General features: G+C 51.3%; 6 protein-coding genes across 6 annotated transcripts; 3 read left to right on the top strand and 3 right to left on the bottom strand.

Annotated features, from left to right (window-relative positions):
• Positions 1–228: 228 nt before the first annotated feature.
• On the bottom strand, positions 229–1,799 carry COCVIDRAFT_39487 (hypothetical protein; the record flags this gene model as incomplete). The annotated part of the gene is made up of 4 exons (XM_014699130.1): positions 229–1,413; positions 1,470–1,592; positions 1,648–1,671; positions 1,788–1,799. The coding sequence occupies 4 exons, from the start codon at positions 1,797–1,799 to the stop codon at positions 229–231; spliced, it is 1,344 nt and encodes a 447-aa protein (XP_014554616.1).
• A 429-nt stretch (positions 1,800–2,228) lies between these two features.
• Positions 2,229–3,362, bottom strand: COCVIDRAFT_39486 (hypothetical protein; the record flags this gene model as incomplete). The annotated part of the gene is made up of 4 exons (XM_014699129.1): positions 2,229–2,391; positions 2,439–2,940; positions 3,014–3,200; positions 3,264–3,362. The coding sequence occupies 4 exons, from the start codon at positions 3,360–3,362 to the stop codon at positions 2,229–2,231; spliced, it is 951 nt and encodes a 316-aa protein (XP_014554615.1).
• Positions 3,363–3,980: 618 nt separating this feature from the next.
• COCVIDRAFT_28315 (hypothetical protein) lies at positions 3,981–4,529 on the top strand (the record flags this gene model as incomplete). The annotated part of the gene is made up of 3 exons (XM_014699128.1): positions 3,981–4,010; positions 4,097–4,263; positions 4,367–4,529. The coding sequence occupies 3 exons, from the start codon at positions 3,981–3,983 to the stop codon at positions 4,527–4,529; spliced, it is 360 nt and encodes a 119-aa protein (XP_014554614.1).
• A 280-nt stretch (positions 4,530–4,809) lies between these two features.
• COCVIDRAFT_104481 (hypothetical protein) lies at positions 4,810–6,477 on the bottom strand (the record flags this gene model as incomplete). The annotated part of the gene is made up of 4 exons (XM_014699127.1): positions 4,810–5,970; positions 6,020–6,091; positions 6,139–6,242; positions 6,297–6,477. 4 exons carry the CDS (start codon positions 6,475–6,477, stop codon positions 4,810–4,812), a joined length of 1,518 nt encoding a protein of 505 aa, XP_014554613.1.
• A 1,440-nt stretch (positions 6,478–7,917) lies between these two features.
• COCVIDRAFT_28313 (hypothetical protein) lies at positions 7,918–9,242 on the top strand (the record flags this gene model as incomplete). The annotated part of the gene is made up of 2 exons (XM_014699126.1): positions 7,918–8,710; positions 8,761–9,242. The coding sequence occupies 2 exons, from the start codon at positions 7,918–7,920 to the stop codon at positions 9,240–9,242; spliced, it is 1,275 nt and encodes a 424-aa protein (XP_014554612.1).
• Positions 9,243–9,876: 634 nt separating this feature from the next.
• Positions 9,877–12,597, top strand: COCVIDRAFT_28312 (hypothetical protein; the record flags this gene model as incomplete). Its single annotated transcript, XM_014699125.1, has 1 exon — positions 9,877–12,597. The coding sequence occupies one exon, from the start codon at positions 9,877–9,879 to the stop codon at positions 12,595–12,597; it is 2,721 nt and encodes a 906-aa protein (XP_014554611.1).
• Positions 12,598–12,645: the final 48 nt, after the last annotated feature.

The raw sequence follows: 12,645 nt of genomic DNA, 5'->3' as shown, positions 1-12,645 counted from the left end.
TTGATTACAGCATCTTTTCGCTAACAAGAAGTTTCAAGGAGAATGGTGCCGTTGCCCGTGACGATGCTTTGTCGCGGGAATCAAGACTACCACTCCCGCATCATTGCACCCCCATAGAGGCACGACCCGATTGCTCACAGTACGAATCGAATTGATAACATGGTTGTTGGCCCGCATTCGCAATGATCCAACAGCCAAGCCCAGCAGGGATATTTAGTCTTGACCACTCTACTCCTCAGCCTCGAGAGGAGCCTCCTCGTCATACTCCTCCTCACCCTCGGAGACGGAAGCCTCCTGGTATTGCTGGTACTCGGAGACCAAATCGTTCATGTTGGACTCAGCCTCAGTGAACTCCATCTCGTCCATACCCTCACCAGTGTACCAATGCAAGAAAGCCTTGCGCCTGAACATGGCAGTGAACTGGTCACCAACACGCTTGAACAGCTCCTGGATCGAGGTCGAGTTACCGACGAAGGTGGAGGACATCTTCAGGCCGCGAGGAGGAATGGAGCAGAGGGCGGTCTGGACGTTGTTGGGGATCCACTCAACGAAGTAGGAAGAGTTCTTGTTCTGGACGTTGCGCATCTGGTCCTCAACCTCCTTCATCGAGACCTTACCGCGGAAGTAGGCGGAGCAGGTCAGGTAGCGACCGTTGCGGAAGTCGGAAGCAGCCATCATGTTCTTGGGGTCGAACATTTGCTGGGTGAGCTCGGGAACGGTGACGGCGCGGAAGGAGTGGGCGCCACGGCTGGTAAGAGGAGCGAAACCAACCATGAAGAAGTGGAGACGGGGGAAGGGAACCATGTTGACGGCAAGCTTCCTCAGGTCAGAGTTGAGCTGACCGGGGAAACGCAGGCAGGTGGTGACACCCGACATGACGGCGGAGACGAGGTGGTTCAGGTCGCCGTAGGAGGGGTTGTTCAGCTTGAGAGTCCTCATGCAGATGTCGTAGAGAGCCTCGTTGTCAATGCAGAAGGTCTCGTCGGAGTTCTCAACCAGCTGGTGGATGGAGAGTGTGGCGTTGTAGGGCTCGACAACGGTGTCGGAGACCTTTGGCGAGGGCACAACAGAGTATGTAGCCATCATGCGGTCGGGGAACTCCTCACGGATCTTGGAAATGAGAAGCGTTCCCATACCGGCACCGGTACCACCACCGAGAGAGTGGGTGATCTGGAAACCCTGGAGGCAGTCGCAGCCCTCAGCCTCGCGACGGACGACATCGAGGACCTGGTCGACGAGCTCGGCACCCTCGGTGTAGTGACCCTTTGCCCAGTTGTTACCAGCACCAGACTGGCCAAAGACGAAGTTGTCGGGGCGGAAGAGCTGGCCAAAGGGGCCAGCGCGGACGGCGTCCATGGTACCGGGCTCGAGATCAACGAGGACGGCACGGGGCACGAACTTGTTGTTGGAGGCCTGCTGCAGATCAGTATTGGTCTTTTTTTCCGTCGGACCTTCAGGGGGCGACACACTTCGTTGAAGTAGACATTCATGCGCTCGAGCTGGAGGTCAGAGGTGCCGTTGTAGACACCAGAGCCATCGAGACCATGCTCGCCGGAGATGGTCTGCCAGAAGGCGGCACCAATCTGGTTACCCTGCAGAGTCTGTTAGAAGCCGCGTCGACGACTTTTGCTGGGAGCGAAAACATACGCATTGACCGGTCTGAAGGTGAACCTGTAGTAGAGAATGGCTGTTAGCTGTCTTGTTTGCAATCTCGTGTTGTCCCTGAATGCAGATCGCGGGGCAAGGTTGCGCCACGCGCTGGACCCGAGGGAGGGTCGGATACGTACAATCTCACGCATGATGGCGGTTTGGGGTGTGTGATATGGAAAGTAGAGAGGTGAGAGTGTGAGGAGCTGTGTTTGGGGCGGGTGGATGGGTGTTGGTGATGTGGAGAGGCGGTGTGAAGGGGAGCAGTTAAACAAACTGTGCGGGTCTGCACAGGCCAGGCCCCCTCGCGTCGGCGCTAAGCACAACAGGCACCAGCTTTGTACATAATCTGGTGCTACTACCGATATGTCCACGCACAACAAAGGGCATAAGCAAAGGCCATGTCGAGCGCTGCACCGTGTCCATCTACACGTATACCTGCATCTACACCTACATTTACATCTATCCGTCTATAGATTGGCTTCATTGCGCATGCCGAAAAAAAAGAAAAAACTAACAGCATCCGACAGGTACCAGCCAGTAGTTGCATGTAGTAGTACGCCCATGGCAACCCCAGCATACTACGCTTCCTTCTTCGCATCCCTTCCTCTAGCCCTTACCTCGGGCACCGTCCACACATTTGGCCACTGCAACTCGTACTCGTCCTGTCTGTAATTAAGACAGTGCCTGAGCCAAATGCCCCACACAATGTAGAAATATGCCCCAAGCCCAGTCATCAAGTGCCTGTCTGTGTCAGTCTGTGTCACTGCAAGCACGTTGCGCATACGCACCACCATCCATGCCCCTCGAGCACGAAGCCCCAAGGCATGCCGACTTGCCTCCGCCACCGGATCAGCCGCGAGCAGAACACGTTGTCAAGATTCCAGATGGCAAACCCACCCAGGAAGATGCTGAGGCCAAATGCAATCATCTTCCACATGGTGCTCAGAATCTCTTCGTCTCGCTGGTTTTCCTGTCGCACTGCCTTTGCACTCCCATCCAGACGCGGGTTCGCTGCCTCTCTCTCCTGCGACCGGAAGCGCGGTCGGATATTGACCTCCATTACGTAGAGGGCGCGAAAGAACACAACTGCTGTAAGAACTGCGTATGCATTCTGGTGAAAGGTTGGATCTTGCAGATAGTGGTAGTAGAGCGTGATGAACACGGCAAGCGACGTGAGGCAGATGGCGAGTACCGTGGAATACAGTCGTGACTTGCCGTAGGAGAACGTGGCATAGTTCATTAGACATGTCGTGTAAATCATCGAAAGCTCATCGACAAGCTGCATGGGGTCTGTCGTCATCAGGAATGGGTTCACAGCGTTCCTTCCCCCTCTCTCTCCCCTTCTCTCTGCTGCTAGACGTACACTTCAATGTCGCGTGAAACAATAAACTGCCGCTCCCGACAAGCAAATAGCCAACAAAGCTAACAAGAAAGACTGTATCGTGTCCATACTTCAAGCAGCTGCGAATGCCCTTTGTAGCTAGGTATACGAACAAGAGGTTGGTAAAGGTATTCACCGCTTCAGCGACAAAATGTGTAACAACATAGTTCTTGATGCAGTCTTGTCAGTAACGCACACTGCTAAAGATATTCGTCAGATGCAATCAACACACCTCCTCACACCAGTCCAGTGTGCTTGTTACCGGAGAAAAGTAGCCATCTTGTTCAGGCGGATACGCTATTGACGGTAGTTGAGAGAGCAACCCAGACATATTGGCGCCGAAAGGGAATAGCGAAGATGGGCAAAAAAAGAATGAAAAAAAAATGGATGAGCTACCACGCGTTCAATGCTGGATGATCACAGTTATACGTATCTAGTCTCGGACTTGCCGGAAGTGGGAGCCTCCCGAAAGCCGGTTACAACACAACACAGCATTAGAAAAAGGAAATTTGGATACGAAATAGCGAAACGACCGCAAGGTTACATTTAAAACTTGGGCCATTTAATCAATTGAGTTCTGAATGCTTCGTCTCAAATATCCTCGATATGACCCCGCGTTGTTGTAGCCCTCAAGGTCGCCTATCAATGTGACGACGACAGCAACCGAGGCGACAGTTGCTGCAAGTATACGATGAAAGGAATTGTAGTACTATAAAATATGCATCTCCTACAACCTACCTGCAACCTTAGCCTTTCCCAAATACTATCAACATTCATCCTAGCCCATTTATTATGAGGGGCGCCAGCGTAACCCGCACCGGCCAATCACAACCCCGCCACCCACCGAACCGAGTTTGAACCACCCATTCCCCCCGTCGCCCTTACTTCACGAGCCCCAGTCAGGGTCGTGGCAGTCCCCATTAGCCCAACCTCCCAAACACTCGCAAACATGTCCATGCCCAACGAGGCCTTGCAAAAGGTGCGTTTAGTCTTCTACACGCATAACATCGAGGAAATAATGTTTTTTCGTGCGTTGTACCTGACACACACACCAAAAAAACACAGGTCCTACAGGAAATCAGCCAGAAGAAGGCATTTGCCGAACAACAACTCGTCATCGTCAAGCAGCAAAAAGCAGCTCGAGCAAGAGAAAGCCGCATGTTGCAGCTTACCTCGTCCGAGGTGTCGTCGCTGCCTGCAGACACAAAGGTGTACGAGGGTGTCGGAAAGATGTAAGTCACACATATATCATCATGCCTTGTTTTGTCTCGTGACGGCGGGGCGTCGGAAGAATATGAAGAAAAGATAAGAAGGGAGCTAATCTTTCGAATAAAGGTTCGTCTGCACGCCCATCCCGGATGTGCAAAAGAGGTTGGAGCAGGAGAGCGAGGCGCTGACTAAAGAGATGGCGAATTTGGATAAGAAGGAGGATTATTTGGAGAAGACGTATGCGAATAGTAAGAGTAGTCTTGAGCAGGTGCTCAAGGGAGCGGCTTGAGCTTCATCATTATCTGCATAGCGTATCGAGGCCATGAGAAGCCTCAAGTACTACCAAGGTCAAAGCAAGAGAGCGTATGAGGATGCATTGGTATGCCCGTTGCAGCAGCTCTCGACATGAACGCTTTCATCAATGAGTAGAACACAAGATGATGCTAGAAATGTACGACTCCATTGTATATCTGAATGCATACCATTGAAAACCTGCAGATGGCACCCATCTATCACACCCATAACGCATATATGCACCTATATCAAACTTTTCAATCTCCGTCTTTAACCTACCTCATCCTCACAAGCATACTCTCCACCCCCTCAATACACTTCCTCACCTCCTCCGCCGCCCTTGCCACATACGCCCCATCCACGACCCTATGATCCGCACTCCAGCTAAACACGCACTCCTCCTTCTTGATCAACTCCCCATTCTCTCCAAATGCAGGCACAACCCTCGCTTTGCCAACACCCAGTATACCCACTTGCGGGCCTACGATGACGGGCGCAACGGTACCGCCACCGATACTGCCAATGTTACTGACTGTAAACGTGGCGCCGGTGAGATCAGCGGAGGTGAGCTTGCCGGAGCGGGCGAGAGAGCTCAATCGTTGGATCTCTTGTGCGAGGGATGCGATACTGTGGTTTTGCACGTTCTTGATGACGGGGACGAGGAGGCCGGAAGGTGAGTCGACCGCAACGCCGATGTTGTGGCTTCCCTTTAGGATCATCTGCGGCCTGTCGGGGTTCGTGCTCGTGTCAAGGTGCGAGTTGAGCAAGGGGAACTGCTGGAATGCTAGGGACACGGCTTTGATGATTACCGGTAGTGGCGTGATTCTGTCTGCCTTTTCGCGGCCTGCGTTGTATTTTTTGCGTAGCGAGGTGAGGGAGCTGAAATCTACCGAGTCGGTGTAGAGGAAGTGTGGTATTGAGAGGGATTTGGTCATTTGTTTGAACATTCCGGATTGTACGGGTGTGAGGGGTTTGATCTGGTCTTCCAGTTGCTGGGTTGGGATGGGCATGGGCGTGGGCGTTGTTGTTGCGCGTGGTGCGTTTGCAGTCTGCTTAGCAGACTCGATGTGCCGTTGGACATCTTCTTTGAGCACACGGCCTTCCCTTCCTGTGCCTTGTATGTCCTCGATTTTGAGCTTGTGTTCCTTGATCATGTGCCGTACTGCCGGTGTAGCAAGGGACGCATATTTGCCCGGTTGCCGTGGTGTTGGCGACGCCGCTGCTTGAGATGACTCTGATGGCAGAGCCACGCTCTGATCTGACTTTGGGATATGGTCGGTAGCAGCCTTGGTATCATTGCGACCAATCTCAATCCCCTGTTCTTGTGCCTCTGTCGCCCTTGATGGTTCTTCCTTTGGTTGTTCGCCTGAACCACCGTTAAGCAGGGCTTCGTCTGCAGCAGAGATCTCGCTCTGAATATCAATATCTACCAATGGCTTTGAAAGTCAGCTTAGCTTTGGAAGAGGTTTTGGGGAACAAGACTACCTTTCCAACCTTGGCCATGTCGTCCGGCTCGTAGTACAGCTTCTTAATGACGCCATCGAATCGCGAGGTAATCTACTCATATTAGCCGTTGCTCAGCGCATAAATGAACTTTCTTTTACCTCAACCGACGCTTTGTCCGACTGCACTTCGCAAATGGGGTCAAACTGCTCGACGCGCGCTCCAGGCTTGACGAACCACTGGATAACCTGGCATTCGGTGATACCTAGACGCAACATGCTCAGCCTTGACCAATGTGTATATTCGTTAGCATATTCACCTTCGCCAATATCCGCCAGCAAGTATGGCTTGACCACCAGCAGCCCTCTTGTTTCCCGGAATCCTCTTCTTTGCTCGTATACGCGGATGTTGGCGCTCCTCCGTCCGGCAATTGACGCTCGCTGGGCAAGGTTTGGTCGGGAAAAGAGGCGCGACGCTTCTCTGCTTGCAAAGGACTTCATGGTGGATAGAGTGTGTCAACAAATCTTCTCAGTGGAAAAAACATATCCAAGTGCTGCCGCCGAGGTGTGGTGTTTGTGAGGGCTCTAAGCCGACCGGTTAGCGGCGGGTAACGCTAACAGAGGTACATTCCAATCCCCGAGCCAAGCTGGTTACATCACATACCCCATAACTGCTATGTCCTAGCGTTAATTGATATAACCGGGCGCGTAGTACCGTTATAGGATGCTGTGATCTAGTTGTACAGCTCTATACATAGTTGCACCTCAGCAGGTAGCGTCTTTCTGGAAATTCACCTGTGACGGACAGACATCCTGGGTACATCTGACAGAACCAGAGCAAGTGCATCGAACTCTATAGATTTTCCGTACCAAACAAGTATGTTCCAGTGCAAATATGTCACATCAAAGATAGCTTCTTTTGTGCGAAATTCCGCTTAACGAATTGTTCGAAGTATTTGTTTACGTATTTCGATGGACCAAGAGCCCACTCAGTTCTACAACTTTAATCGCAGTGACATCAAACCAGTGAACACAATCAAGTAGTCAGAGACTATAAACAAGACTAGCGATACGATATGGTGGAGACAGAGGTTAGATGAACGAATGTCCATCATACTACCTAACAGGGGACCCTAGACCTCTGTACTCCGCGCCAGCGCCGTTTCCGGACTACTAGCATCGTCCTCATTATCTTGAACCTAACCTGTTTTACAATACTCTAGAAGCATTCTTTACACAGCATGTTTTCGCTATGTCATTGTGCGTTCTGATGACTAACAGTCGCCGCGCTATGATTCCAGATGTCATACAGCATGTATGCGGATATATCCGTCGGCGAGACAATCGGGAATATTATTGCTTTCATTAAGCTCATCACGCAAAGCTTCTTCTTGTGGCTGCTTCTCTCATAATTGTCGCATCGATGCGCCTTCTAACACCATCTCCACTCTTGATGTTGTTGTTAGGCCAAGGCACATGTCTCTTCAAGCAGTTGAAGGGTAGTAACAGGACAACTACAGAGCAGACATCACTACCGATACTTTGACTAAGCTTTGATAGTAGCCGTCCTACTGGGTCTTCTCGTTGGGGATCACCCCGCGTCTAAGTTATTGATTATCGGCAGGGTCCCTTCCAACATGCTTGCATAGGAGATGATCATCGTGCAATCAGCCCATGTCGTCAGTATGTCCTTTAGAAATTCTTAACTATAAATTTGATTACCGGGTAACAACCACAAGCGTCATGGAGCATCCGAGTCATCCGGAAATCTTGTATTCGGTACTCAAGTTCTGCGTGTTAAGTATTCCGTGTTCCCTCGACATCTGCAGTAGTGGCGTACTATGTGCTGATCTCGACCGCATCAATCGAACAAGTGTATATTGAATACACCAATTCTCTGATTTCCGTCAACAAGCAGACACAACCCGGCACATTCCTAGTATGATGGTCAAAACGCTAGCAGCATTGGCCTATGTGACCTTTGCGTCGGCTGCAGACTACTGGGAAACACAGCCAGGTGGCTACCGCCCTTTTGGATCTGAATTTACCAATGGCGCCTATCCCCAAGACTTCACTCTCGTTGGAACGCCTCTGGAGCCAGTTCACGACTCTCAAAAGCCTGCCACTGGACTAGCCATCGACTCGGCTCACCAGCTCTACCTGACATATCCCCGCAACAGCGGACAGACACCCAACAACGTTGTGATTTGCACTTCTTTCAACGATGAAAAGCCATGGCCCAACGCAAGCATACAGAACTGTACGGCCGGGCAAGATCCAAGCACATGCTTCATCAACGTACAGAACATCATCTTGGATGATCGAGGACGGCTCTGGATTGTTGATAGCGGTATTCCTTACAACGCGACCCCCGAAACCCATGCTATTTTCGGAGGTGCAAAGCTGATGAGTTTCGATGAAAAAACGGGCGAGCATCTTCGAACCTATGTAATACCCGAAAAGCTATTGTCTAATCGGACGGACATGAATGACCTACGCATTAACACTACTCTTGGCGGGAAGGAAGGGTTTGCTTTTATTGCAGATGCCAGTGCGAAAAGTTCGCTTCTAACAGTCAACCTTGATGATGGAAGTGCTCTGAGGAGGCTATTCAACACCAGCATTGTCCAAGCAGACGAGAACTATGTTGGTTCTTATGCTGGTAAGCTTGTTTACACCTGGAATGGGACGAAGAAGGGCCATCTTACCACCGGAGCAGACGGAATCGCATTGGGTGAGTGCTGTTGGTTCGAAACAACATCCTACCGCTGACAGCAAAAACAGCATCTGGTAACTTTTACTGGGGCGTCCTGGCATCCCGACGCTTTTACTACATCTCCCAGGAGGTTCTTGTCGACCCCAAAAAGACGGACGAGGAGGTCCTTGCTGCAGTACAGTATCCAGGTCAATGCGGTTCGGAGCAGGCTGGCTTCACCGCTGACGACCGGGGACGTGTGTACATTGCTGCAAGTGAGCAAAACGCGATATACTATGTCGACACCCTCAAGTCTGAGATTAACACGACTATTAATGGCAACGCACCTGGTGGCCCTGGTCTTATCCCAGCACAGGATTATGTAGTGAATGTGCTGGCGAGGAGTGCTTTGATTCAACATGCTGACTCAATGGCTATTCTGGATGGATGGTTATACTTTAACACCAATCAGCTTATGTTGGGTCCGAAATTTAACTACAACAATGTTGATAAGAGACGCGGTCCGTTCCGGAGTTACAGGATTTGGATTGGAAGAGGACCTGCTGTTTGAAGCCGACAAAGGTATGGTTGGGTATCGGGTCCATGTCTTGAGCCTCTGCTATACGGAGACACATTTTCCATAGGGGCGAGAAATACACAACCTGCAATCATAATTCCTTATGCTAGAAGCATGCATATTGTAGCTGTCCAGTGCTGCTATATTATCTAACATATATTCTCACAGACACCACCTTTTTTGAAACGAAGAGGGCACGTTTCTTAACTGAATTCCCTGCCTCTTACATGGCCATGGCGGAGATTTAGATGCTATTGATAGTCTCAGTCCCTTACCAAAATTACTTGCAAAAGCGGGACAACGGCAAGGGGTGGGAATCAATAAAGATTACTTTTATTAGACACTAAGAAACGTGGTTGTAGCGGGATAGCGACAGGGATTACCACGTATGACAATGACTGCCTCTTTTGATCAACCCTTCTGGTGACTGACTTGGTTCTTCTTATTCGGAAAGCAGGGGTTGCTTTTATGAATCGAGATGGCAATCGGGGAATGACGTGGTAGCGCGGGAGATGGAGTGCACGAGCCTTCGTGATTCGTGACACGCGTTTGGCGGAGGGCATACCCAAACCGTTTCGAGAATCGACGACGGCCTTCGACAGCCCACCAACAACCATGCCCAGGTCCAATGTCGGCATACGCATTGCAAACAAAGACAATGCTACAACCTGTTCCAGATACGCAAACACAACTGCTGCGATTAGCCACCAAACATGACGAAACAAAACCCCAACTGCCCTCGAAACTCACCAGAGACTCTCTCTGTGGCCTCGGAGCCTTCAATAAGCCTTTTACGATTCGGCCGTATTCCGGATCACCGCACGCTAAGACTGTGACGTTCAAGCCCGTCCGGGTGGTTGGGCGTTCTCAACTGCCTCTTACACTCCTCGATACCTCTGCCGACGACGACTTCGCTCCAAACAGCCTCTTCGCCGCTCATGTCGATATCTTGGAACAGGATGAACTGGAAAAGGAAGAAGATAGGGTTTTGAGGGTGCTTATTGCACAGCTGGAGACGAAGAAGAGTCTATACGCAATAGAGAGGGTAAAAGTACGCATATACAGTATTTGCAAGCTGGTAAGCTGGTTGAAAGAGAAGGATGTTGCCGACTTGTGGGATCCAGGCAATCTGCATAAACTTCCTATAAGAACCAGGGTGGATACAAGCACAAGCACATCTGGGGAATGGTGGCAGCATGCTGCAATAGAGACACAGGCCGTGGAGCCATTAATAGGACGCACCAGGATGGGTATGCTTCGATCAAAGCCCACACAAGTGCCTGACGCAATGGATGCCCAGCAGCCACAAGGAATTCCAGCACTGCAGGATATGGACAGCCTGGATAGTGTACCAACAGAGTCCCTGCTTGAGCCACTACCAGCACCACTGTCACCACAAGAACAGCTTGATTTACTGGTGCAGCAATATCTGGATGCAGTTTACATGTCCAAAACATCGCTCGCATACTTTGCCAAAGGACCCCTCACTCGAATTCGGAATGCCTTCACCTTGGCTGAAGAAGGCGCACCTCCTACCCATGATCTTATCACATCCCTACGAGCCATGCTGCTGAGTCCCAAGGCCAGTGAAAAAAAGTATTATGAGAAATTACCGTCATTCATCAAGGCCATGGCACCAGGGAGCTATTCGGATGATGAGACCATGGCAGGAGCCAGCAAAGCGAAGAAATCAAAGAAAAAGGCAAAGCTCAGCCGAGATGGTGTCTATCCACAAGAAGAGGTTCTGGTCAAGAGATGGTGGCAGTCCGAGTTACCCAGTGGTGATGCAATGGCTACAGAGACTATGGACCAGCGTATCAAGAGGCGGATTGGCGATTTACGAGTTCGCGAGACGCTAGCGCAACTGATACTCATGCTTGAGATTATCGCACTCGAAGCAATGTCTACGAGCAAAACTACTGGCCAGCAGCCCACAAAAGAAGAGACGCAGGACCAAAGCGAGCAATCTGCACCGAAGAAGCGCAAGAAGAAACTAGACGACATCAACGTACAACTCGACTTGGCGCTGGATAAGCTTTGCATATGGCACGCTACCGAAGAACTTGGAATCCTGGACTTTGACGCTAAGCCATCGCAACAAAATGAGGACGTGGATGGCACTGGCCGCAATGGATCCAGTGATCGCCTTCATAGCTTCTGTGTCGAAGTCATAATACCTTTTTACATTAACCGACTTCCCGAACAGGCGCTAATGGTTAACAAGAAGCTCGGTGGACCAGCGCACAGCTTGCCAGCCAAGCGAAAGGCAAACAGACCAACACTCAGCTCACGTAGATCAAGAGATTCGAAGGAACCGGATGCAAAGAAATCACGGCGATCTCTGGCACGCGTGGCTACAGACAATACAGGAAGGATTGCCGAGCGGACAACGCCATCTTTGGGCCGATCAGCTACGGATTCGGTGTTGGTAGAAGGCGTAAAAAGAGAAGCAAGCGAGACGCCTCTGTCTGCAATTCCTTTTCGTCGCAGTCCGTCGAAGGGAGCAAGACAATCCATGTCGCAGATTCGACACTTGCAGGGGCGTCAGATTGATTTGGCTGAGCCGTCAGCAGCTGCATCAGCCAAGATGAAGCAGAAGCAGCGAGTCGAGGAAGACCTGCAAGAGGCTATCCTAGCCCTAAAGAGGCCGAATCGGGGACTAGCTGCTGGGGAGTACATTGCCGATAAGGAGCAACGTGGTGTCGGGCAGCCGAGCAAATCCAGGAAACCAACGGTAACGGTCAGGAAGACTATCAAGGATGTTCAGGTAACGGCAACGCCACGAGTGAGTCGCAGGACGAAGAACATGGTTGAGCAGACGCCTGTGCAACAGCACTACGACCCGTTTGTTCGTTCACCCGGGGAGGAAGCGCCTCATTCGAGCGGCTTTTGTGTACCCTCGTCAGGCGTGAGACCACGGCCTGGGATGGTAGCCGCAAGGGACCAGGGCCATGCAACGGCTCCAAGTCTTGGGCAATCGAGCATTGCCGAGACACCAAGCAAGGCGCCAGCGGGCAAGACCTTTTCATCGGATGCGGTACGCAGGAGAATTTTTGCGACGCCGGCAAAGGCGGCGGAGCCGAATGCGCAGGGCAGAGGGGGTGAGGGGGCGTTGCACATTTTCGAGACGCCAGCCAAAGGTGTAGTAGGGATGTCACCGCCGGAAGAGACTAAGGCCGCGCCGCTAGGAGCTACGACAACGCCCTCAAAGTCTGTTTCGAAGCTGGCCAGTGAGGGCGGGCCAGTCCCCTTCCTCGTGCGGGGACGTGATGATGCGAGCGAGCCATCCATCTATGATGCATTGGGCTGGAACGATGACGACGACGAGGATGATAACGGGTTTGTATAGCAATGCAAGTGTTTGGGGAGATTTGTTTCTGCTGCACGTCGGGCGGGG

The sequence above is a fragment of the Bipolaris victoriae genome (assembly GCF_000527765.1).
Source record: "Bipolaris victoriae FI3 unplaced genomic scaffold scaffold_66, whole genome shotgun sequence".
Lineage (NCBI taxonomy): Eukaryota > Fungi > Ascomycota > Dothideomycetes > Pleosporales > Pleosporaceae > Bipolaris > Bipolaris victoriae.
The sequence above is the reverse complement of the archived record's forward strand: the minus strand, read 5'-3'. Positions and strand labels throughout refer to the sequence as shown.